We start from the raw sequence: 24,545 nt of genomic DNA, 5'->3' as shown, positions 1-24,545 counted from the left end.
ATCAAGCATGTGAAAGCCACAAACCCCACTTTTCCGCACAAGTGCTTGCAGTTGTCGCTTATCCCCGCTTCCCCAAGTTCCCAATTCCCGATTCCCGATTCCCGATTGGTCTTGTACAAGGGTCACCCCATCACCAGTTCTCGGTTCCTGCAGCCGAAGGAATCTCCATCTCAAATCATGATCTAAAAACATGAAGATGTTGTCATGGTGTAACTCTCAGTTGATTAATCAATGTCTTGATTGGTTCGGGCCCTCAATAACCTATATTTTATGGTAATCGCCCCATGTATGACACCCCATTATTCGCACAATACCTCAACATGCTACCGTTCCCATGCCCACATATAACGACGACGTTTTGTTTTCTGTCCCCATCATCGCCAGAACACCAACGACAAAAACCACCTGTATAGACCCCCCTCTAAAGACGCAGCCGCCCCATTCCTCTAATAGAATCACAAAACACCAGGCTAATGTTGACCATTCCCCACCCCCCACCCCCCCCTAATCACTATCCGGCGGCGTCCCCCCGTTCTTCATCATCTCCTTCACCTCTGCCTCCATCTGTCCAGAAGTCATCTCCAATCCAGCCGCCGCATCCAGTCCAGCGCTCCAGCCCGTCACCTTATTCGCGAGCTCCAGCTTCTTCTGGCACGCCTTGTAAACCAGCTCCTCCACCGTCCCCTCGCTAATCAACCTGACAATCTCAACCGGCCTTGTCTGACCCAAACGATGCGCCCGATTCTCCGCCTGAATATCGTCTTGCGGATTGTCGCTCTGATCAAAAATGATGACCTTGTTGGCCGCCGTCAGGTTGATACCGGTACCTCCCGATCCCGTCGTTAGCAGGAACACCGGGATCGTCGGGTCGGCATTGAACTGGTTGATCAGTTCCTGTCGCTCGCTGACATCAGTGTTTCCTTGAAGACTGAGGTACTCCACCCCTTCGCTAGCCAGGCATTCTCCCAGAATCTCAATAACCTTGGCAAACCTCGTGAAAACCAAGGCCCGGTCTCCGTTCTTCTGATACCCCCTAATCAACTTCAACAAGCTCTTCACCTTGGCACACTCTCCCCAGGACCCATCTGGCAAGTCAAACGACCTGATGCACTTGTAATCTCTGCACCACAAATGAAGCTCAAAATCCGACAGCGCCTTGAGTTCATTCGTCAGGTGCCCGAGATTAGGCTGCTTGAGCTCCGACTGTGGTATCCTCTTCATCAGCACCTTGGCCATTTCCTCCACATCCTTGTCCTTGAAGTAGCGTCTGAACAGCTGCGGATGGATAGCCGACTTTCTCAACTGGATCCAAACGTTGTTGGTATCATTGTCCCTGCCCTTTTCCGCAACGACGGTCTGAGAAGATTGAGATGTTGCCGACTTCCTAAATCTTCTCGCATAGTCCTCATAGATACTGGCCTGTGTCTTGTCCATCTTGCAATACTCGACCCTTGTCGTCTTCTGGGGCATGTCTTGGAGCACCTGCTCCTTTCGGCGTTGGAGGATAAATGGCTCGAGAATGGTCCTGGCACGGGGTACCCGCTCGCTGGCCAAGATTGCGCCCTTGGAGACGTCCGCCAGAGAGAACTTTTGGCTGAACAACGCCTCCAGTGTTTCAAAGTGCTCTGAAAACAGCTTAGGTTCCACAAAGCGCAGGAGGGCAATCATTTCCATGAGGTTGTTTTGAACAGGCGTGCCCGACAGAATCAACCGCCAGTCGGCCGTGATGCGTAGCAGATCCCTGTAGAGCTTCGTCTTGGGATTCTTCATCTTGTGACCTTCGTCAAAGACGGCAATCTTTGGCTGGATGCGTCGAAGATTGGAAATGTCGTCTGGCCGCGAGAGCTGCGAGTAGCTCGTTAGAACAACGTGATATGCTTCCGGATCATCTTGGATCTCCTCCGCAATGTCATCACGGGTGGCTTGGGGGCCTTGGTATGTGATGACATGGATGTCCGGGGCGAATCTTCTGAACTCCGCAGCCCAGTTGGCCAAAGTCGAGGGCGGCACGAAGATGAGGTTGGGCCATGGCCGGTCGCCTTTCATTTTCCCCTTCTCGTAATCCTCGACAACGGAGCACATGAGTGAGATGACTTGGCATGTCTTTCCCAAGCCCATGTCGTCTGCCAAAATTCCACCGCAGTCCAATTTGTGTAACAGACGCATCCAGTTCAGCCCATACCGTTGGAAGGGCTTCATGGTACAATGACCTTCCATATACTTGGGCTGGCGGTGGGGCAGGTCGACCAATTTTGGGTCTTCCATGCTGATGGGTGTCAAGGGCTTTCCATCATCCGCCTGAGAATCGTTTTTCATCTGGCCCGTTTCATCCATCGTCCACTTAGTAGTCGATGCTTTAATTGCACGGGCCTGTTTCTCACAGGCCTGGATAACATAGTCAATCGCATCCAACGACTTGGCGTAAGACTTGACCGCTGACACAATGTCATCTCCCACAGAGAGTTTGGCAGATTTCTTGCCCTTTTTCTTGTGAGCAAGGGTGACTCGGCGAGCATGCTCTAGATCCTTGAATGGTTGGTGGGAAACCATGACTTTCGCAGTGTCTTCTTTGACGCCAGCGATGGCGACCAGTTGCACTACGTCGCAAGTGTTGAGATACTGGAGGACTCGGGCATCAAACTCGCTTGAAGCCTCCTCATCTTCGTCGTCCTCGGCATCTTGCGGGGAAGATCGACGCCCCTTGGCCTTTTTACTATCAAAGTCCTCGTCTCCATCGTCATCGTCGCTAACAAGATCAATGACCTTAGCTTGTTTTCTTGGCTTCTCGACCGGCTTGACCGGAGAACTTTCGGGACTTGCTTGCCGGCCAGGGCGGCGACCTTGGACGAGCCTCCGTCGTGCAGGCTGTTTAGGTGGGGACGGTTTCCGGAGCGACTCGAGACTCTCAACCGAGGAGGGAGACGAAGGAGACAGCGAAGCCCAGTCTTTTTGTAGGCCGTGGCGGTTTGATGTGCTGCCATTTGATTCTTGTGTATTTTGTTTCTGTCCCGCACACCGTATTAGTAACTTGACTTGTAGACCGAAACGTTAAACATACCGACTTGGCAGCTACCTGCACCTTCAAGGCTAGTGAAGTGGATGACGTCGATACACTGATACTCGGCTCCTTTCGCTGGAAAGACGAAGGTCGAATGTCTCCCCGTGTTCGCTCGGCATCCTCGTCGGAAGAGTCTCCTCCGACATAGATCGGCGCATCCAACTCGCCGTCTGATATCTGTACAAAATCTCGCTTCTTCGAAGCAGTAGACACAGTTCGACTCGCTGGGGGTTTGAAGCTGGTGCCTGGTGGAGCCATCGCGCTTGCCAATCGACCGCCAATTCGCGGGGCAACTGGTTGTGGTCGAAATGGGGAAGAGGCAGGAACCTCAATGATTGATCGGGGCGAGGAAGGTACGACAGACATGGGGCGTATGGAAGGTTTGTCCATGATCTGTGTTGGTTGTGTAAAATAGGGCGACTCGCTCACAATGTCGTCGTCTTCGATGTCGTCGAATGCCAAACCTCTGCGTCGGGTGGTGGTTGGCGGTGAAGATGAAAACTCCATTTTTTGTTGTGTCTCGACTGGTTGGGTTTCGACTGAGGGTGGTAAAGGTGGAGTAAACTTCGGAGCAATCGTTATCTTTCAAAAAACAAAAAAAAAAAAAAAAAAGAAAAGAACAAAGAAGACAACGGAGCAATGTGTAGAGTGCTCCGAAGTCAAAGGCGCCGAAAGAGAAAGTCGGACGAAAAGTCGGGGTCCTTGATGATGTCCCACCCCTGAATTGGTAAATTTCAGATCATTCGTAGTAGCGACTGTTGGGATTTCTGCCGTTAGACCGATACCGCCCCGTTATCAAAGTCAATGAAAAGTCAACAAGTAAAAGAGACTTTGCTGAAAGTGGACGCCGAACAATTGCCACAATGTCTCCTTCGTTTGCCTCCTCTTTGGGTGTGGTAACCGGTCGATTGGGCAGTACTCGAGCCGAAACCAGAATTTTTAACAAAAGAGAGGGAGAGAAAGGGAAGAAGAAACAGCCCTATCTTTCTCAGAATTCAACCATCAAAAACCCGGCCCCACAAACCTCTGCCAGCAAAAGCAAACGAGAGCGCGTCAATCGGGAATTTCAGTGGGCCGGACGCGCTTGTACTTGCTGCACGTCGACACGTGAGCTGCGAGCGATGTTCCCATGCCAATTAAGCACGGACTCACCTACCCAATACGTACCTCTCTCACACTCAGAACCAACATCATCAAGCAAGCCTCACCGTTGACCATACCATATCATCACATACTACAATCCAAATCTCAAAGATCGCCCAAAATGGCTACCCGCCGTATCATCTCCCAAGAAAAAACCCTCCTCGACCAGCCCGACCCAAACTCCCTCTCATCCTCCTCCCCAGCTCAAAAGTCCAACATCACCCCCGCCGTCCCCTCAGCCGTCATCTTCAAGCTCCTCGCCTTCACACTCGCCATGATGGTCGTACCTATCGGGTCTTACTTTGCCACCGTCAACACTCTGTTCAAAGGTAACTAACACGGCTTATAAATCTTCTGCTCAGCCTTGCTCTGTCACTCACTCACTCACATACACCACCCTCTGTGTGCCCTCTCCCATGCCTCCCATATCTTATGGCTCATATCCCCTTTCGTATCCCCTCATAACTTCCTTGTTCATACCCATTCTCACAACGCCCTTTCGTATTCTCTCCCATGACACATTCATTAAACATACGGCTAATTCCCCCCAGGCAACTCAACCTACGCCGGCGGCCTCGCAGCCATAATGGCAAACGTAGTCCTCATAGGCTACGTCCTCGTAGCCATGGCAGAGGACCAGTCCGACCGTCTAGAAGAGGAGAAGAAGCAAAAGCAAGAGGGGAAGAAGGATCGTTGACCACTGTCTTTTTCACTTCTTCTCGTCTCAACTAAAAATTATCTTGTCCATATTTTACCCCCATACACACAGATGGGACATGGTTCCTGCTACTTACTACCTACGATATGGTCTTTAAGAGGGGATTGAGTGGCAAAGTTATGGAATGGATGTGGCTATTGAGTACCAGTATTGAGGCAGAGAGGACTAGATAGCCCGTGTGGCATTAATGCATCAATCATGGGATCAAATGTCCAAACTGTAAACTATATTTGTCTCTAGTTTCAATCACATGAACCAACAAATTGATACCAACTTCGACAGCAAGGGATCTCTGCCGAAAGTCTTACCACCTCAATTCACCATTACTACTGGATCATAATAGTCCCCCTCCCCCTTTCCTTGCGCTTTCCAGCATATATATATCCAACCATATCTCATCTCTCAACCCCCCAAATCACACCCACACACACACACAAGAAAACACCAGCAAGAACACACCAAAATGTTAAAAATCAAAAAAAGAATCCCTCTCATTATTTTTCTTTCTCTCATGTACCAAATCAGAACAAAGGACTCGACAGAAAAACGCCCTTGTACAGCAGTAGTAGAAATTCCCATTTCCTAACGTGCTTCCCTTTCCCTTTGCCTTTCCCATCCCAACCGTGTGTGTGCGTATATGTGTACTTCAACACAAACCAACCCATTCATCATCAAAATCACAATCCCGTCCTAGAAAACCACCTCCAGTCGAGTATTTCGCTGAGAGAAACGACAAGACGCCAAACCATCCGCAACTAGTCGAACATCCTACATCTTCTAAATGTCCAATCTCCTTATTCTTCTCCTCTCTGCCAATATGCCTGTCCACAACAGCCTGACAAAACGCAACGCCCCCATGCAACAAAAACATCTGAACGGTAGCAAACCCCCACCAAAAGACCTACATCCATACCAGACGTTTTTTTAAAAGGCGAGAGTGAGAAGAACCATCGGGTATCAAAAAAGTCGACATTATCGGCGGCGGCAACTTAAACAAACTGTCGAAATATCATCGAAAAAAGCAATCGTCAAAAATGTCGACCCCTCTTAGTTGTTCTTGCTAAACCTCCTCGAAAACCAACTCTTCCTCTTCTCCGGTGGCGAGGGTCTATCCTGCACCTGAGGTGGCGACGCAGTCGTGGTTTTCCTCAACGTCGAACCCTTCTGGGGAACCGCTGGAGGGGATGCCTGTTGCTGAAAGTTGGGCAAATCTCCCGAGCTTGAACTGCTGCTTTGAGCTCCCACTGCAAACGATGGTGGTGGGTACACCGAGTTGTTGCTGAACCCAATGCCGTAGTCGTTCATCTGCTGTTGTTGCGGTGCTGGTTTCCTCTTCGGCGCCGACTGAACCCGCTCGATGGAGCTATTATCGCTGCTTGTTGGGTCCGTCTGATACCCGGCTGGCTCTCCTGACGTACCACTCCCTGAAGCCGTTGTGACTGTCTCATAGGACCGATGGTTGCTGGGGAGCACGTATTCGTTGGGACCCGGCCTGTTACCATGCGGGTCGGACTGCATTCGGTTCCACCTTTGCCGTCCAGCTGCCGGGTGACCGTTGTACCCTTGGTCGTAGTGATGTTGTCTGAGGTCCTGTTGGCTCCCACCGACACGATCATGGTACATCATTGATGGCGGCCGGCTGCCATAGTAGCTGTCGTGCGAGAATCTACCACCATTGCCATCTGAGAGTCCACATGTCAGCCTCATGCAAATCAATCCTACACGGCATTGCATTACTTACTGCCATAATAGCTAGCTCGTCGGTTGGCTCTGGCATCCGGGTCTGCATTGCATGCGTTAGTCAATATCCCGCCACCCGAGATGTCCAAGGGTGCAGGGTGCATACCGGGCCGGATCATGGACCTCCTGTTGCTGTATCCGCCATCAATTGCTGCCTCGAAACTCCGAATTGTGTCTAATGGTCGTTCCCAGCGGCTTCTGGTGGGATTAGAGCGGTCAGGTTCGGCTGCGCCAGAAATTATGGTTAGTACTTTGTGTCACAATTCCCCAGGTTTGCGCCTCATACTGATTGGGTTGCCATAGAGATCCTTGTGTTGTATGCTCCTCAAAGGCGCGAGCGACGATGCTTCGTTTGCGGCAACCTGTGCTACACGAGTCTGTCAGTTTAAAAATTCCTCATCTCAAGGGAGACACCAAAACATACCAGGTTCCGCCTCTTGCATTGCGAGGGTGGGATCGGCTTTGCTGTGAAGTCTTTTGGCTTCCTTCTCGGCTGATGTCTCGTGCAAGTCTACCTTGTCGGCTTTCTGATTGCTGCTAGAACCCTGGGATTTGTCCGACCTGAGACTGAAGCTTCTAGATTTCCTGGTTGGGTTCGCAGGGCGCTGCTGAGTCGAATGAAGCTGATGTTGTTGTTGTTGGGAAGGATGCTGCTGGGGCTGCTGGTAAGACTGCTGATATGACTGCTGGTACTGTGGATGCTGTTGCTGCTGCTGCTGCGGCGGGGCCTGAGGGTACTGATAAGCAGGCGCAGGGGGGAGGTTCCTGTTCTGGGATGTTGCGGTCGCCATCTTGTCGGGCGCTGCGGGGGGTGCGATAACTTTATTGCTTCGCTGTGGTACGTGCTGATGAGGAAAGAAGATGGGAAATGAGAAGGATCTGCAACGGGCCCGCAAGGTGACAGGGTCGTGATCGCAGTTTGCAAGGTCAAGGACGACAAAAAGATGCTGGGGGCAGGCGTAGCTCTGGTGATGTTGATGGATCCTGTCGCGCCGAAGTGGGCCGGGGGACTGGGGTGCCTGATTGTGCAGGAGCTTTTCCGAGAGACGGACCCACGAAAAACCTGTCGCAGGTTCCTGCTGAAATCAAGGAACCGTGTTGTGCGTGGGATGCTGGTGTCCAAACAAATCCAACCTCACGGAGCAAACAGTCAGGCGGTCTGACAAGGAATAGTAGAGAAATGCGTGGGCAGCGTAGCGTAGCGTTGCGGGCGGTAAAGTAATGGTAGTAAGTGGTAGTGTACGGAGTAGTGATAAGGCCGGATATCCGGGCGTAAGGGCAAACAACTATTGGAACTTCTGACGACCCTGCCACCCTTTTTATGAATCGACTCCAAAGATAACAACCCGACTCCCGCCTGCCAATTGTCGGCGACCTCTTGCAGCAAATGGGAAAAATCGATCGGGCTGTGCTGCTGGCCTTGGTCCCAGAAAGAGCTCTCTTGGTGGAGTAAATGGCGCTAGGTGCCGAGAGGTGACAGCGGAGCGGATGGCGTTTTGACACTGGGCTCCACTGGCTGACGTCAATCCAAGAGAGACTGGGCTGGGATGGCGCTTGATCTTCGCGTGGCTCTGGCTCGGTCTTCTCAAAGAAAAAAAAAAGCAACAGGGGGCCGCTTCGCGATTGTTCCACGTGCGTTGTGGCTTCTCTTCTTTTATGTATTTCTTTTTTTTTTTTTGACAAGTCTTTTCGACGCGTGAGACTGGGGGGGAACGAATGGACGACTGCTGAAATACGAGCCTTGGAGAATGCACTAGACACTTTCAGTGCCAGTTTTCGACTTGCATGCGTCGAACAGTGCAGCAACAAGAATCGGCGCTAAACCGATGCAGGAGTCGTTGACGCGCAAAATGTACCGATTCAGGTGCCAGGTGGCTCGTGCCAAGCCTGGGCCGTCCTAGGGTTTGTGAACTTAGACGGGGCAAAAGAGCAATTGAGGAGGCTGAACTCGTTTTGCTGAGATATCGATACGGACTATCGGACAGATATCGGACAACGAGAGAGAGACGGAGAAGTCGAACGGTTCAATGCTCAATGCTAAAAGACGGGAGACACAAAAGAGTGTTTGGATGAAACGGCCTGGTTTGAAAGTAAATACGGAGTCCACGGTATAAGAATCTGGACTGGTTGCCCAAAGGTTTCCAAATAATGTGAAAGGAGGGATGAAAATCGCGTGGCGGGAAGGGCCATATCTTTAAGAATGGATTCGCTGGATTCCGAATGCAGTTCGACCCCAGAAGCACCTGAGGATGGCCGCGTGGTAGGGCGGGCAATGGTGTTTCTCTCGGGTCTCTTCCAGCTTATGATTTGCCGCTTGCGGTTGCTGTCTGCATTCTGCAAGCTCACCATTTCAACCCCGTTTTTCACCGTCGCAATCCACTGAACACCAGGAGACTCGTGTGTCACCCGGATGATCCGCTCCCAAACCCCGCGCGTCGTGCTGTCACAGATCATCTCCAACTCAATTGCAACAGCTCAATCGCCGGCCATCGCTGACAATCTCCAGACTGGCAACGACTGGCCGCTATTCACCCCATCCCGTTCCAGGCGCCATGGGGGAAAGAATACGGACTCGCTGCGCCTCAGACAACTACGCGGCCAGCCAGAGAGGAACACACGGCGCCCGTGTTACCGAGCGACAGCGTGGGATGTGCCCCTTTTTTTCCTTGAATGGATATCCGATACCTATGCTACAATACGATTGCCATCCCACCGAGCCCACTCATGCGGCTCAGATGCAGAATTCGACATGTGAGAAATGCCAGCGTTATATACAGCCCTTGGCATTGTATCAATATGCAAATCCTGAGCTGGTGATCATCCCTCGGAAGTTTCAACTTTTGGGAGAGCCAGCTGCAAGTTGGGCATTTTGGACGGTTGTGGACGGTGGACGGGAGCTATCTTAGGGTACCCTGCGTCCCACAGAAATTTAGAATCCGTCCGACACGGTACGGACCAGAACTGCACGACAGGTTCAAGCTGCAGGTCCTCGACGAGGTAGCCACCGCTGTGGTGTCAGCACAACTAGCTCCCTCTTGTTTCCTGCGGCGCGAAAAGGGGGATGCTGCCAGCCTAGAGCGTGCGCCCGGACGAGCATCCCGAGCCGAGAGTTTTCTCCTGGATGTTGGATGGAGCGCTGACAGGATTATGACGATGACGTTCGATCTTCAACATGAGGGGTAAACGACTGATTCACGGCCAGCCAAGAAATATATTCCAACGTCCATGCCACAACTGCTGTGTTGGCACACTCGAATCCCGATCTAAGTTGGTACGCATTTCTGGAAAAGGATTGGGCTTATCCCTTTTCAACTTCGGCACCATACCAAACTACCCGACTCGTGGATACAAGAGCCATCTTTCAACGGTGGGGGGGCGGGAGAGGGTAGCATTGCAGCTTCAGGTTTTCTGGTTGTGAAGCCACCCTCCCTCCCTACTCATTGCCTTATCGCTGCATAAAGGTAGGTAGTACACGCTTTACACGTAACCAAGGTTTGAAAGGTAACAACAACAAAGTCAACAACGGTGGGCCAGAATAACCATAGAGTCTGGCACGGAGCCGGACATCAAGTCACAACAAAACACCGCCCGCATATATCACCACCTTTTGCCTCTTTCCAACCTTTCAAATTTCCGGTGTACCCATTTAGTTTCTTGGTACGTAAAGAAAAGGGGTAAAGTAGCAATATGCTTCCTTGACTTGAGCCTGTTTCCCAGAAAGCAGGTTTTTCCTAGTCTTTTTGAGACAAGTTATCATACACGTCGTTTCCCAGAGTCGATCGAACCAACCAGGCCCTGAGAGGATGGAAGCACAAGAAGCAGGCTTCACAGGGCGATGATCTTGCTTCTAGCTCCTGTCAATCTGTCAATCATGACCCCACTCTTCCCCAGTCGGATCAACACGAGAACGTGGTTGTCTTCGATCGAATGGGGACGACCAATGCGTATCCAGTTGTTTGGCAACGTGGGAACCCCAGGCCCGGGAACTAGCGGGATGGCCTGGGTGGGCTTGATGCAGAGAGCTTAACCGCAAGGCCGACACGCTGGATATTGTTCCAGCCCGCTGGTGCTTTTTCAAGTCAAGTTTTACTCTCCAGCATGGGCATAAGGCTTCAGCGAAACCCATCCAGCAAAAAGAGCTGGAGAAACTGAAGATATAAAGTCAGCTACTTGGACTTTTACATCTTTCACTGTGGCGTCGTGGCGCCGTATTATGTGCTCCTGGCTGCATCCCCGGCCGCACACCATGCCGCCATCACCCTCCACCTCGGCCCGGCCATCACATAGATCGTTCGAGAAGACCAAAATGTCGTTATCGTAAACCGAGACACCTCTGCTTTCGTCTTTCGCCAACCCCCCTCTCAGTGTCTAACCCTAGTCTCAGACGCATCATCTCAAGCAAGCCACACCCATGATGAACACCAGGTCCGTGACCGTGACCAGGGCCGTGAACCCCGGCCGACTGTTGAGAAACCTATCTGCCGAAGCTAGCCAGCCTGATTGTCGATCCCATCCCAGCTGTTCGGGAACTGATCCAAAACAAATGAGGCGCCCGTGGCGCTGCTCATATCAAGTAAGTAACACAAAGGGTCTGTCGTCTTCCATCTCAGCTTCCATGGGTGGGCTGAGAAAGGCCGATGTCGTCTTGCTTTGAGACGAGACCACCTGTCGCATGTTCCAAAGTGACACTTTGGACTTTTTGACTCTGGACGACACAGAGACATAGACACAAGGGGAGGGGGAGGGGGTAAATGACACAAGATCTGAATCTCCATTTCGACCGAGAACCAGCATCAGACCAAATGACAAAAAACACCAACCTAAACGCAAACAAACAAACAGAGATGCCGAAAGAAAGGTGAGATCGGGGAATAAAAAACCTTTACCTCTCAGCCCATCCACCTGCTGTACCTGTGTTTCGTTTCCTCAAGTCCACCCTGATATTAGGCGCTGTAACCACTTCACGCTGAGATGAACTGTGTAGCACAGGGATAGGTAGGTACATTCCAGCACGAACGGAAAAAGCGATATGATTGATCAACTTTGACTGACCCTTCACATCTTGTTTTCTTTGCCACCTCTTTTCTCGCTGAAGAATCACAGGACAGCACTGCCTCAATTTCACTGCCCACCAGCCTGCCCCAGACAGCATGCACAATATTCCGCATAAACACCTAGGTAGGTAGGAACTCGACCACCTCAACAATAACAACCATCAGAGCCTCATCCCACCGCAACACAAACACCCACCTACCCTCCCCTCCCCTCCCCTCCCCTCCCACAGCAAAACCACCCGTTGCACCACGCCTCCACCGCCTTGCCCCGCCCTTGTATCTCAACCCAATCTCACAGGAAGAACGCACGTAAAAACGGCCTGTGGCATTTCAAAACATATCCCCCTCGCCAGCTAATAAGGGTAAGTATTGAAGCGGACAGAGAGAAGAGACTTGATATTGCAAGATCATGTATGTATGAATATATATATATATATATATTACAGGACTGTCAGTATACATCAATCATCAAGTCAGCCTAGGTACCTACCTAAATGAAATGATATTGCCCCCCTGTAAACAAGAAAACGAAGAAGCCAAGAAGACCCTCCTCACTCCACCAACGTTGGCGGTGGTGGGAGAAACAAAAGAGTCTGTAACATGTGAGCAACAAGCCTCAAAGACCAGCAACCCGCCTGCGAGTTTCGTTGTGGTCAGGTGAGATGGGGGAGACCTAGGCAAGGATATAAGATCGATTGCAAGATTCCGCCGGGAATGGTATATGGGGGTTGTGAGGTTATGGATGCGGAATTTGTAGGATATGGGCTGTTGAGATATGGTGGTTGAGATATGGCGGTTGAGATATGATGGTTGAGATATGGTAGCTGAGCTATGGGCTGTTAGGATATGGGCTGTTGAGATATGGGATTTGAGATACGGTAGTTGAGATATGGGTTGTTGGTAGTAGGCTGACGGCTGGCAATCTTGTTACTAATGATGGGCGTTTCTGGAAACTGGTCTAATCAACATCTTGGATGATGATGGGTAGGGCGACGACCATACTGCACACAGGTGAAACCTGGATGGGTTCTGCCCCTTGGATAAGCTCTGTCCCTTGGATAAGCTCTGTCCAACACTGGTTAGCAACACGCCACAACACACAAGAATCAAGAATCCATATTGAGAACGAATTGAGAAAATGGAAGACTGAGTGGTTCTGATAAGTGCTGTCTGACCCAAGGCCCTTCTCAAAAAAATAAAAACACAACCTCGTGGCCAGCTCCCAGGCAAGAATAGCCCCCCCCATTCCCAGCTCACAACCAACCGAGCATCCAAGCCACAATTGTCGTCGTCTGGAAAGACCTGTTGATTCTTCTCAGCCCCAGGCTGGCCATTAATGTTGTATTTTTGACATGGCAAGACTCTTGTCAAGTGCCGCCCCTGAACTGCCGATTTTGTGTCCCATCCCGCAACGCACCCAAAGCACTGAAATCCCTTTGCACCCCAGATGTTGCGGATCCTCAAATGGCATTTTGTCATTTTTTGCGATTGCCCTGATTTTTAATGCTAGAAAGCAAGGCCGTCCGTTGTTGATTTCGTCAAGTCCCTGTCTAATTCCATATGCACCGAAATCATGAACCACCCGTTACCGACCAACTCCTGCCCAGCCCATTCTCCCCCATCTCTATTTAGATGGTGGAGGGGTAGAGCATGATGCGAACCGAGGCGCCGAAAGACTTAGCGGGGAGAGGGGTCTGGAACTTGGCGCGGACGACGCCGGAGTTGCCTGTATCAAGAGTGTCAGCACAAAGAGACAATTTCCAAGAAAAAGCCGCTGCGAAGAGAGCTCCCGATATATCGTACCATGTGGTCTGGTGACCTTGCCCCAGATAACGCGGATCTTGGTGCCGCGAACCTCCTTCTGACCACGGTAGACGTACGCAACCTTCTTGCCAAGGTAGAAGCTGTGCCCATTGTTAACTCCTGTCCTTCTGTAGTCCCCATAGTCGATTCGCAACCTACTTGGCAGCGTTTGTGTCGTCAACGCCCTCAATCTTGATGAGAGAGGTCTTGGAGTGGACGGCGTGCCTGGAGCGTTGGTAGCTCAGGTGGCGACCCCTATGGAAGGAATCTGGTCAGTCTCGCGCTTCTTATCGAGTCGAATCGGGCATTTCGAAATTCTGAATCGCAATGTTGCGTCGTGGTGTTCGGTTCGATTCGCAGCGGGTCGAATTGCCGGTGGGGTTTCACTCACTTGACATATACTAGATCAGACATGTTAGCCCATGGTCTTTCACTCGATTGGCAATCCAGCAGCGACCATCGCCAACTTTGTCGTGACGGCGGCCATGAAGGTGCCCAGATTTCGCGTTGACGATGTCGCTGCTGTTGTTGCTGCGGATACTCGGGCAGACTCACGTCTATGACCAGCTTCGGTAGGCATTTTGATGGCTTGGTGATTTCCCTCTGAGATTCTTCCTTGCCACGGTCAAGGGCAATCAGCAAAATGTCGTGCTGATTAGAGGTCCGGCGTTTGGCGACGTGAATGTGGCTCTGCACTTACCTTCGGCACGCCAAATGAATTCGAAAATTCGCATGGTGGGATTTGGTAGGGCTTGGGCCAGTTTAGCGGGGCGGATTATCTGTGGCGCCGAGTTCGGCAGGCAGGAGCGACCTCTGAAGTTCTGTGGGGCACTCCCGCCTGGCCCCTGCACTCAGCGAGGTGTGGCTGGTGGGTCCTCAGCCACGAGTGATGCAATCGCAAAAATTGTCAGTGCTGTCTCCCCCTGATCCCTGTCCAGTTGGCTCGATGCCAAGAGAAAATCTGCGATGAGCACAACGGCTGTGGACTTCCTGCAACCGACGACCGACGACCGAGGAGGACCTGAAGTGATGATTCATCAGATTACAGCACCGGACCTCTGACAATCCTCATGCCGCTGCTAGCCCCCGTACGTCACCCTCTTGAGCTTCTCGGTTCAGCGCGGCTTCAGCTTTGTAATCTCGAATCAGACAATTTGGTCGGCCCCAGTCGCCTGTTAGAGCCATTATTTCCCTCTCATGGGCATGGTTTGTATCCAACCTTCAGAACAACCAACCAGCTGTGAACAGCATTCAACATACCCTCCACCCCGAACACGACCTCTCTGCCGACCGTCTAGCTCGAAACATGTCAAGAGATGTCCGGGAATTCAAGCTGAAAATCAAAGCCGCGTTCTCAAGATCTGATAAGCATTTCTGAGGGAAATAAGCGGTTGCAGGGCGGGCGGGTAATATAAGCCGTACAGGGAAGATGCTCAAGACTCTTTTTAGGAAGCACTCCACCAGCATCACGACATGCGAAGCCGGCCCGGAAGTCGGAGGTATGCTTGGCCATTCTTTTCGATATTCTGAAGTGGCCAAAACATCCAAATTGTCAGTCTTGGCCCGCCCGACCAAGGGTTGGTTGCAGATGTGGGATGTCCGAACTCCTGAGACCACCACGGACTCTGGGCGTCGGCTCCGGAGACCCTCAACCCCGCGGAGAAGTGCGTCAGCTGTGTCCAGAGACTTTGGATAATTCTCTGGCCCGCGGACTTGACAAGAGAGGATATACTTGTCACCAGATGTGAAGAAGCTTCTCCCGGGTGGGAACTTTTTATTATGGAATCGATTTTCTCTTTGGTCTCTCGGTGCTTGCTCACCGGAGCTAGCAAGTGTCAACGTGGGGGGAGTCAAACTTGACGCATTCTGCCGGCGAGCGAACCCTTGACCAACAAAACTATTCCGGGACCTCCGCACCACAACGTGCCCATTTTGCCTGTTTTATTTGACTGGCAGCTCGGCCTTTGGCGAAGCCAGCGTCCTCCACTGTGACTGCGTTATTTCCTTCGCCTACAGAAGTGGGTAGCGGACAACATGTAGGCGGCGTGGAGGCGGAGGAGGGTGACGAGGGGGAGGGTTGAGGGCGGCCCCCCCCCTTTGATGTGGCCAGAGCTCAAATTCAGCCAGGGGGGAGCTCGACAAGATTCGGATACCCCACCTAGCTCAACAAGTCGCAAGCGGTGCCTCCACGAGCAGCCCTACCTTACCTTCATCCGCCAAAACACTGATGCTACATATTGTGCAACTGAATCTCGGGGCAGACATAACTGCATCTCGTCAACATGGAACTGCCCTCTACTTTATGCTTGCCCGCTCTTTTGCAGCGTCCCGTCTAATTGGTTGAGATAGGCGTGGCATGTGCCGCACCTCGCCGGCCTCAGAATTTGGGAAAAGGGTGTGTATTACCGCGTTGGGGATTCTGGGTCACTGCCTTTGCAAGACGCAAGCTTCCAAAGCGCCGGGACCGGTTAGTGTTAGTGTATCTGAGAATCAAAGCTTTTGTGGCCGGGAATCAGACCGACCCAACTCTGCTCATGGTCTTTCCCACACCGCCCGCCGGGTATGCCTTGCCAGAGGGGGTGACTGTCCTGGGAGCGGCAACCGCGCAAAACTTCACTTTGCGATGCCCCGTTTCGGGGGTGTCCCGAGGCACGTAGATATTTCATGTAGGCCTGCAAGCAGCTGACTGTTTCTGCCATCCGGACTCCTCGATTGTTATGACGATATGTCATGTTAGGGGTCCTAACACGGACCCAGTCCAAGCTCCCCCTTCAAGGCCCAGGGCAACCAAGTACGTAAAGGCCTGCGGGGACCCTGAGTAAGCTACCCCCTCGTCAAGGTGCCCTGCGCTCTAGCTCCAGTCTGCGCATCACTCAACCCCCCTCTCTCCCAGGGCGGTAGAAATACCATTATCCCCGAAACTTGGTCGGACTCCGATTAGTTTTCCCATCCTTCCTCCTGTCAACAAAAAAAACTTTCTGTCCTCTTTGCTGCCGGCTTCCCTAAATCCCCTCAGCTCCGTTTCCCTGCCTTTTTGAACACAAGACCCTGCTGGACAGAACCAACCGACAAGATGGCCGCTGACCTGCACACTGCTGGGTAAGTCCGTCCCGGACCCCGCCATTGAATCATCGCTCTGCTTCCTGTGGAGCTCAGGACGACCAGGATAGCTTTGTTCGAGCCTTGCGCGCTCGCGATCTCGACGGTGACTGCATTCTGTGGTGGTTTGCCCCAAGACGGCGATGGCAGCATACGAGATTGGGCCAGTTTCTGGCGGAAACAGTCACAGGAGGGAGAGCGCATAGACATTATGCTAACGATCCGAACAGGGCCGTCGAGCTCAAGGAGAACACTGTCATTGTTGTCCTTGGCGCGTCCGGCGATCTCGCAAAGAAGAAGACTGTATGTGTCATAGAGAGAGGAAATTCTAGAGTGTGTGCCAGAGCCATTGAGCTAACTTTGTCATCACAGTATCCAGCCCTTTTCGGCCTCGTAAGTTAGCAAAGTCCTCTCCCGAGGGCCTCGAGATTAGATTACTAAACTTCGACCCCCGCGATAGTACCGGAACCAGTTCCTGCCCAAGGACATCAAGATCGTCGGATATGCCCGGACAAAGATGGACCATGACGAATACATCCGCCGAATCAAGACATACATAAAAACTCCCACGAAGGATACGGAACAGCAGCTGGAGGAGTTCCTCAACATTTGCTCATATGTCTCTGGTCAATATGACCGTGACGAGTCCTTCCAACAGCTCAACCAGCACCTCGAGAAGCTCGAGTCCGACAAGAAGGAGGCCAACAGACTCTTCTACATGGCCCTGCCTCCCAGTGTTTTCACCATCGTGTCGCAACATTTGAAGAAGTGCTGCTACCCATCAAGGGGCGTTGCCCGTGTCATTGTGGGTTGACTCTAATTCAGCTAGCTCAACACCCTGCTAACCAACCTGACAACTAGGTCGAGAAGCCATTCGGCAAGGACCTTGCCAGCTCCCGGGAACTGCAAAAGTCTCTGGAGCCCGACTGGAAGGAGGAGGAGCTCTTCCGTATCGACCACTACTTGGGCAAAGAAATGGTCAAGAACATTCTCATCCTTCGATTCGGTAACTCGTTCCTCGGTGCCACCTGGAACAGGCACCACATCGACAATGTCCAGATCACCTTCAAGGAGCCATTCGGCACCGAAGGCCGCGGCGGTTACTTTGACGAGTTTGGCATCATCCGTGACGTTATGCAAAACCATCTTCTCCAGGTCCTTACACTCCTCGCCATGGAAAGACCCATCTCCTTTTCGTCCGAGGATATCAGAGATGAGAAGGTGCGGGTACTCCGCGCCATCCCCGCCATCGAGCCCAAGAACGTCATCATTGGACAGTATGGCAAGTCGCTGGACGGCAGCAAGCCCTCGTACAAGGAGGATGACACAGTGCCCAAGGATTCGCGCTGCCCAACATTCTGCGCGCTCGTTGCCTACATCAAGAACGAGAGGTGGGATGGCGTACCGTTCATCATGAAGGCGGGCAAGGCGCTTAATGAGCAAAAGACCGAGATTCGTGTTCAGTTCAAGGATGTTACCTCGGGAATCTTCAAGGACATTCCACGCAACGAATTGGTTATGCGCATTCAACCGAACGAGAGTGTCTACATCAAGATGAACTCAAAGCTCCCCGGTCTGACCATGCAGACGGTCGTCACCGAGTTGGATCTTACCTACCGCAGACGCTTCTCGGATCTCAAGATCCCCGAGGCCTACGAGTCGCTTATCCTGGACTGCTTGAAGGGTGACCACTCCAACTTTGTTCGTGACGACGAACTCGACGCCAGCTGGCGCATCTTTACTCCTCTCCTCCACTACCTGGACGATAACAAGGAGATCATCCCCATGGAATACCCATATGGTACGTTTGAGACGATACACAGCATGACTGAGTTCAGATACTAATTGGTGATGTTCAGGCTCGCGTGGCCCTGCCGTTCTCGACGACTTCACATCGTCGTACGGATACAAGTTCAGCGACGCTGCTGGGTACCAGTGGCCGACCACGTCGGCTCTAGGACCTGGAAACAAGTTGTGAGTAGCTTGTCACATACTGCATGGCGTTTTATTTCTGGGGCGAGGTTTCTGCTACAGTACGGTTGAGCACCCGTTAAACTCTGGCTTTCAACACAGTTGAGCGCATCTCGAACTTGATGGCGACAATTTTTTAGCAAATGGGGATATCAGTTATTAGAAACGACCGGTGTTTTTGTATGGGAAAGAAACGTCTCGGTTAGACTTTTCAGGGCAGGAAGCCGAGCCGGAATGGGCGGGAACAGGGACAACGACGAATGACGCCAGAGGAACCGTCTTTTTCCCCCTTCATACGGGCTGGGCAAAGGTTGTTTGTGTTCTTGATGATCGGGTATAGGTAGCCAGCCAACATTCGTGGGAAGAGAGGAATGGCTTAAATAACGAAGTCTGTGTTATTATTATGAAAATATTGTTCCGATTTGACTCTGAAGCGTCAACCATTGATTTAAGAAGTGAATATATATAACCAGCAATACTTAGTTCTCTATAGGTAGGTTAACTGACGTCGATTAAAAGCTGATTACGGATACATGTAAATATGTGGAAATTACCGGCGGTTTACCTGGAAAATACCGGTGGCTTGAAAACATGCACAATAAGTGGGGGTGAAAACAGTGGATGCCCTGGATCTTAGGCAAAAACGGCACCCAGCCGGCTCAGAGCGAACCAGCCTCAACCCCAGCTGCAACTCTCTTTGAACTGGAACATTGAAACTGCCCCATCACCACGAAACTCGGCACCCCACGACCGCGACTGCGCAACAGAAGCAGTTCGCACCTCAACGACGTCCAGGAGCACATTGTTCCGTTGATCTTTCCACGTCGATAACGACCCGGCTTCTGCGCGTCCGCTGCCCTGAGTACGCCTGTCGCATCGAGCATCCGATTCTTTTGGCGTTTTGGCTTTCGGCTGCCTTTTTGCTTTTGAGCAAGGGCGGTCCCTCGTAGCGACGAGCAACGACCTAGTCCTTTCCTTTCTCCTTCGACCTTTTCTCGGTGGAGCCGACCGATTGACGATTTTTCCACGACCATACGAAGATTTACCCCCCCTCCGTGTCGCAGGACGAATCCCCCAGCCGGTACATGAATTTTCGCCCTACTGCCGGACCGCTTTTCTTCTTTTAGTCGGCTGTTGTTGGCGCATGCGCTCCGCGACCGTGTGCGGCGAACCTTTGATGATACGAACGACCGACACGAACAACAACGAGCGAGCGGCCGACAGTTGCCAAGTGTGTGCGCGCGGTCACTGCGATTGAAATCTGAAATTGGAGTGACTGGCACCGGCCATTTTACCCCATGGTGACGACTTCCTAGGTGACCGATTAACCCGCTGGCCTACCGGACCTACGCGTTCAACGTCGCGTGTTGCCTGTTAGGATTACTTTACAGGCAGTCGGATTCGGCAGACGTCATTGCGAAAGTGCCATACTGTTTACTGGCCCTTTTCGAGGACATTTGAGCAGTTTGGACGACGGGTGTGTTGACGGCAGCCGCCGACAGCAGTGCGGGAAAGAGCCGCTCCAGCAAAAGATGGCGGGCGCGTTCAGGATGGAAAACGGTACACAGAATGGCGTGCGCAGCAATCACGACAGAGAGGGGTGGACGAACGGCGTGAATGGGGACAATATCAAGCAGGAGCACCGTTCGGAAAAGGGCAAGGGGGTTGCTGGCGGTTCGGGGATGGAGGCTGGGTATGCTGGCAATGGGCCACAGGTGAAGCTGGAGGAACTACCGGACGAGCTCCAGCACATCACGGCCGAGATAATACCGCTCAACATGCTGCTTTCACGGCTGGCGCAATACTCGCACGGGGCCCTTCAAGACCAGATCTTACGGCTTGAGTCGATGCCATTACCGCAGAACCTGTCCAATGGAAACGGCAACTACCACCCCACCACACAGGAGGATACTTCGCCGGAAAGTTTGGAGAAGAAGAGGATGCTTCTCAATTTCATACAGGATCTGCACACGCGATGGGTTAAAGCTCTGGTTCTGACGGAATGGAGTAAAAAGGCGGACCAGGTTGGGAAGCTCATCGACATCAGGACTCATCTGGCGAGCAAGCTCGAGTTGTTTAGCGTGACGATCTGGGAAATGATCAAGACGAAGCAGGATATGTTGTGGGCCAAGATTCCGAGTCCAGATCTCAAGACTGCGCTTGAGGTTCTTGCCCGCCCGAAAATCCATTGGATGCCTGACGTAAGTATTGTTATGTTGAGATGAAGCGTATTCTGGCGATGTTAACATGACCTTGCTGCAGTTTGACTATCTGCCACTTCCAGAAATCACACCCGAGGAATCGGATGCCTGGATTGAGGAGGTCAACACCCTCTTGAGCGCCAGACTCAGCCTTGAAGAATTTGAAAGGATACCAGCGCCATTTGCCGATTACAAAATCGACTCTGGTGTCGCCACGTTCTCTATCCCGGGTGAATTCGAGGTTGACTTGACGATTGGGGACGATGACTTTGAGAAGCAGTTCTGGTTCATCGATTTGAGAATGACTTATCAACCAACACCACCGCCACTCTCGGAGCAAGCCCGGTTGGCTGCCGAAACGAAAATAAACAACGCCTTGGGGACCGATGGGTTGCTGGGCGCTTACCACTACCTTCACGGCCTCACCTTGACCGCCAAAATCGGGGAGTTCACCCGGCAGGCTTGGCAATTGCGAGCGGGCAGGTGGGCTGACTGCTTGCAAGTCGAGCGGCTGAATCGTGCTGTGGCCGTCCACTACTGGGCCAACCGTCCTCATTCCAAGGGCAACAAGAGTTGGATTATTCTCGGGGTGAATAGCAGTAAAGGCGAGGATGGAAGGCCAGATCCGAAACACCCGAGTTACATCACCCTTCGTTGGTTCCGTGACGGTGTCGAGGTCAAGGACTTTGATATTAGCTTTGACGTGGACAATATCAGCATGGATAGTCTCTTGGAGGCTGTCATCTCGAGGCACATTGAGCACATGCTGTCGTCCATGTACAACAAGCTTGCGAGCAAGCCTCGGTTTACTCATAAGCAGGGGAGGCTTACGCTGTGCGGGTCCAGGAAGACACCCGGGGACTTTACGCTTAGGATGCAGGTCCTCGATGACAAGGATGTTACCGTGGGCATGGATCTTTACACAGGGGCGTTCACCCTGCAGGCTCAGTCGCCGATGGCGGCGGACGTACAGAGGAGGCTGAACACGTTTGCGAACCCGGCCGAGGAGGGTGCGAATCTGTTGGAGTTGTTGCGCTGCCACTATGCGACCACTGCCTTGATGAGCAGGGCTAAGAGCATTCGGTGGATGGTGTCGAGAGGGTCGCCGCTCAGTATGGATGAGATGAAATCCATTGTCTACTCTGGTCCTCCGTCGACGAGGGAGCCGTTCCAGACGGTGTGGATGAAGAAGGTGGGCTGGAACCCGCAATGGTTCATTTTTATGAGCATGAGCCTTGGCGGGGACCAGTGGTGGCTGGTTGAAATGTGAGTTTTCTTCGGGCCGTTCGTCTCTGACAGTGCGAGCGTTATACTAACATGATCAAAGTCCTAACCCCCAACAACAACAACGGCCAGGCGCAACCGGCACCCGGGTCAAGATGTACACCAAGATGCCCATGGCCACCGAGCAGCTCCGCCTTTCGGATCAGTTTTTTGAGAACCTTACCCTTTATGCGACCGGCATGATTGCGCAAATCACCGATCTCCGTGAGCTCCATAGTAAGCGCATGGCTCACACCACTCGCGAGGCTGTCAACTACAGTCTTCCTGCGCAGATCAAGATGCCGACGGTGTATGTCCGGTTGTCAGACATGCTAGGCCCCAAGGGTGGTGGTCGTGGGCTGTGCTGGGCGCAGGAGTACATCCCTATCGTCTTCAAGGGTGTCCAGGCGGATAGCCCGATGAAGATAATCGCCGAGGCGAAACTCACAGTGACCAACCGGAAAAGGTTTCAGTTTTTGAAGGGGAATGTCGACCATGACGTCAACTATAACCCGAATATAGGGCAGTTTTCGTTGAGGCTGAGAGGGGAGATGGGGGCGACGGTCATAACGCTGCTTACATCCCGGATCCAAGCGCTGGATAAACTCATTGAGCTTGTTGAGGCGATTGGGAGGGCTGGGAAGGCGGTGGTTCACCAGAGTGTGACGCTGAGGGAGGTCGTGTTTACTTATACTGATAGTGTCCCGACCGGAAATCCTGAACAGCAAGCACCAAACAATACCCGACAACAACAACATCGACCGTGGAGAGTCCGCCTCGACCTGACAAAAGAACGGGGGGTGAAGGTTGATCTCGAAAGGGGCAATCCCCACTACCCGGTTATTGACTACATTAGGGAAATGGCCAACTCGCCTGACTTTGAGAATCTACCGTCGTGGCTGGTGCTGAGTCTACCGCTCTATCGGGCGCTGGAGAAGTTGGGTGGTGTAGAGCAACCGGGGGTGGTGGTCACGGTGCTGCACAGGGGGCTGAACTGGGTGACGATTCGGTGGGTGGTGCAAGGGAGGAAGGTGAACGTGGAGGTGAAGCCGAGGAGGAGGCAGGGGACGTTGATGTGGAGTTTGTCGAGGGTGGTTGATTCCCCGGATTCTTCTTCTTCCAAACCACCTCCGCCTGAACAAAATGACGAGTTTCAGAAGGTGCTGGCGGAGAAGGTTTGGAACGAAAAGGGGAACGGGTGGAAGGGGTTGACGACGGGGGCGGCGGCGAGCTTGGAGGGGGGGGTGGAGGAGATTGTTGGGTTGGTGGATGAGGTTGTTAGGGGTGTTGCTGTTGGGGGACCTCAGCAACAGCTGCCGCACCACCAGGGCGCTCCTCCGCAACCGACACCGCAGCAGCAGTTCCAGCAGGCGCAGGCGGCGAGGTTTCAGCAGCAGATGCAGCAGAGGCAGCAGCAGCAGATGCAACCGGCGGCGAATATGACTGGTGGTCCTCCTCCTCCGCAACCGGTGATTCCACAGGCGAATATGATGAATCGGGGAGCGTCGGGGCAGGGTCAGCAAGGGAGGCAAGGGGGAAATAATCAACAGGGTGGTTATGGGAGTAGTATGGCCAATGCGCTCGTGTTGGATTAGATGTTGGCACGCGGGGGAGGTTGGGATGGGGTTAGGACTTGAAATAACTGGCATCAGCGATAAGTAGCAAAAAAGCGAATACGTTGCTGTTAAGGGGGTTTGGGGGTGGGGGGCATAGCAAAAAAGCGGAGATGAATAAACCGCGGGAACAAACATCTTTTTATGCTTTTGAGGGTGGTGGCATGTTTTGGTTTTGTGTTTATAAAGACTTTTTTTTTTGACACCCCCGAAGAAAGTTTTGGAGGGAAGGTATATGCATTCATTGCAAACGTGTGGCATGGTATGGCATCGCCATTGGGGGCGATCAAGAGAGAAGACGAATAAAGGAGATTCATAACATGAGTTTGGTCATTGGCGAGGGTTGATGTTGTTTGATGATGACGTTTGGTAAAATTAGAACATGATACCAAACCGGAGTTTTTATGGGAGATTTTATTTTATACATGCCTGTGGGATGGGTGTGGTTGTTATGTGATGATGAGCGATGTGAGATTTATCGGTGTTTGTGTGGTTGTGAGTGTGAAGATGAGGGCGAAAGAAAAGTATTTTGTTTTCTAGACGCTCGTCTGTCTCTTGGTATTTTTTTTCCCCATGATTGAGCCCTAGTTCTGGGAGGTATTTCGCTTGAGCTGTAATGGATATTGACACCTATGTAATTTAAGTGATCTTCACCTTTTGCTCCTTTTTCTCTTTGTTTTTGGGAGAACCTTTACGGAGGCCCCTGTTAATCTAACCAATGCCCCCTCTCCCTTCCCCCTCAACCATTAATATAGGATATAATTATATTGTCAAGGATAGTTATTAAGTTTTAAAGTGTATGTAATAAGCCTTAAAAGATAGTTAAAAGGCTTTACAAGATAATTCAAAGGCCTTTTACTATATTATAAGAAGGGTAAGTAA

At 52.0% G+C, this 24,545-nt stretch overlaps 7 protein-coding genes across 7 annotated transcripts; 4 read left to right on the top strand and 3 right to left on the bottom strand.

Annotated features, from left to right (window-relative positions):
• Positions 1-504: 504 nt before the first annotated feature.
• Positions 505-3,642, bottom strand: FUN30 (DNA-dependent ATPase fun30; the record flags this gene model as incomplete). The annotated part of the gene is made up of 2 exons (XM_062907550.1): positions 3,059-3,642; positions 505-3,003 (listed from the first exon to the last, which is right to left on the bottom strand). The coding sequence occupies exons 1-2, from the start codon at positions 3,563-3,565 to the stop codon at positions 505-507; spliced, it is 3,006 nt and encodes a 1,001-aa protein (XP_062770507.1). The 5' UTR covers positions 3,566-3,642.
• Positions 3,643-3,961: 319 nt separating this feature from the next.
• On the top strand, positions 3,962-5,183 carry VMA21 (vacuolar ATPase assembly integral membrane protein vma21). Its single transcript, XM_062907549.1, has 2 exons — positions 3,962-4,530; positions 4,753-5,183. The coding sequence occupies exons 1-2, from the start codon at positions 4,188-4,190 to the stop codon at positions 4,896-4,898; spliced, it is 489 nt and encodes a 162-aa protein (XP_062770506.1). The 5' UTR covers positions 3,962-4,187; the 3' UTR covers positions 4,899-5,183.
• Positions 5,184-5,299: 116 nt separating this feature from the next.
• Positions 5,300-9,166, bottom strand: QC763_109600 (uncharacterized protein). Its single transcript, XM_062907548.1, has 5 exons — positions 7,084-9,166; positions 6,946-7,026; positions 6,766-6,885; positions 6,661-6,702; positions 5,300-6,601 (listed from the first exon to the last, which is right to left on the bottom strand). Exons 1-5 carry the CDS (start codon positions 7,448-7,450, stop codon positions 5,967-5,969), a joined length of 1,245 nt encoding a protein of 414 aa, XP_062770505.1. The 5' UTR covers positions 7,451-9,166; the 3' UTR covers positions 5,300-5,966.
• Positions 9,167-12,730: 3,564 nt separating this feature from the next.
• Positions 12,731-14,096, bottom strand: RPL33B (60S ribosomal protein L33B; the record flags this gene model as incomplete). Its single annotated transcript, XM_062907547.1, is given in 4 exon segments — positions 12,731-13,439; positions 13,517-13,671; positions 13,676-13,771; positions 13,951-14,096. Coding segments are annotated over 4 exon segments (495 nt in total). The 3' UTR covers positions 12,731-13,341.
• An 849-nt stretch (positions 14,097-14,945) lies between these two features.
• Positions 14,946-15,212, top strand: QC763_109587 (uncharacterized protein; the record flags this gene model as incomplete). Its single annotated transcript, XM_062907546.1, has 2 exons — positions 14,946-15,015; positions 15,073-15,212. The coding sequence occupies 2 exons, from the start codon at positions 14,946-14,948 to the stop codon at positions 15,210-15,212; spliced, it is 210 nt and encodes a 69-aa protein (XP_062770503.1).
• A 983-nt stretch (positions 15,213-16,195) lies between these two features.
• ZWF1 (Glucose-6-phosphate 1-dehydrogenase) lies at positions 16,196-18,972 on the top strand. The gene is made up of 6 exons (XM_062907545.1): positions 16,196-16,615; positions 16,846-16,918; positions 16,988-17,008; positions 17,076-17,420; positions 17,477-18,416; positions 18,475-18,972. The coding sequence occupies exons 1-6, from the start codon at positions 16,590-16,592 to the stop codon at positions 18,591-18,593; spliced, it is 1,524 nt and encodes a 507-aa protein (XP_062770502.1). The 5' UTR covers positions 16,196-16,589; the 3' UTR covers positions 18,594-18,972.
• Positions 18,973-19,270: 298 nt separating this feature from the next.
• RGR1 (mediator complex subunit) lies at positions 19,271-24,175 on the top strand. Its single transcript, XM_062907544.1, has 3 exons — positions 19,271-20,787; positions 20,849-22,053; positions 22,115-24,175. The coding sequence occupies exons 1-3, from the start codon at positions 20,119-20,121 to the stop codon at positions 23,643-23,645; spliced, it is 3,405 nt and encodes a 1,134-aa protein (XP_062770501.1). The 5' UTR covers positions 19,271-20,118; the 3' UTR covers positions 23,646-24,175.
• Positions 24,176-24,545: the final 370 nt, after the last annotated feature.

This window comes from Podospora pseudopauciseta, chromosome 1, assembly GCF_035222475.1.
Source record: "Podospora pseudopauciseta strain CBS 411.78 chromosome 1, whole genome shotgun sequence".
Classification (NCBI taxonomy): Eukaryota; Fungi; Ascomycota; class Sordariomycetes; order Sordariales; family Podosporaceae; genus Podospora; species Podospora pseudopauciseta.
The sequence above is the reverse complement of the archived record's forward strand: the minus strand, read 5'-3'. Positions and strand labels throughout refer to the sequence as shown.

What these genes read in the sequence shown, in the direction of transcription:
- VMA21 (XM_062907549.1), top strand. Translation starts at nt 4,188, where the DNA reads ATGCCAATTAAGCACGGACTCACCTACCCAATACGTACCTCTCTCACA. An exon ending in CGTCAACACTCTGTTCAAAG is followed by an intron (nt 4,531 to 4,752) that starts GTAACTAACACG and finishes AATTCCCCCCAG; the next exon opens with GCAACTCAACCTACGCCGGC.
- ZWF1 (XM_062907545.1), top strand. Translation starts at nt 16,590, where the DNA reads ATGGCCGCTGACCTGCACACTGCTGG. An exon ending in GCTGACCTGCACACTGCTGG is followed by an intron (nt 16,616 to 16,845) that starts GTAAGTCCGTCC and finishes CGATCCGAACAG; the next exon opens with GGCCGTCGAGCTCAAGGAGA. An exon ending in GGGGCGTTGCCCGTGTCATT is followed by an intron (nt 17,421 to 17,476) that starts GTGGGTTGACTC and finishes CCTGACAACTAG; the next exon opens with GTCGAGAAGCCATTCGGCAA.
- QC763_109600 (XM_062907548.1), bottom strand. Translation starts at nt 7,450, where the DNA reads ATGGCGACCGCAACATCCCAGAACAGGAACCTCCCCCCTGCGCCTGCT. An exon ending in GAGGTCCATGATCCGGCCCG is followed by an intron (nt 6,703 to 6,765) that starts GTATGCACCCTG and finishes CATGCAATGCAG; the next exon opens with ACCCGGATGCCAGAGCCAAC. An exon ending in ACGAGCTAGCTATTATGGCA is followed by an intron (nt 6,602 to 6,660) that starts GTAAGTAATGCA and finishes GTGGACTCTCAG; the next exon opens with ATGGCAATGGTGGTAGATTC.
- RGR1 (XM_062907544.1), top strand. Translation starts at nt 20,119, where the DNA reads ATGGCGGGCGCGTTCAGGATGGAAAACGGTACACAGAATGGCGTGCGC. An exon ending in AAATCCATTGGATGCCTGAC is followed by an intron (nt 20,788 to 20,848) that starts GTAAGTATTGTT and finishes ACCTTGCTGCAG; the next exon opens with TTTGACTATCTGCCACTTCC. An exon ending in CAGTGGTGGCTGGTTGAAAT is followed by an intron (nt 22,054 to 22,114) that starts GTGAGTTTTCTT and finishes ACATGATCAAAG; the next exon opens with TCCTAACCCCCAACAACAAC.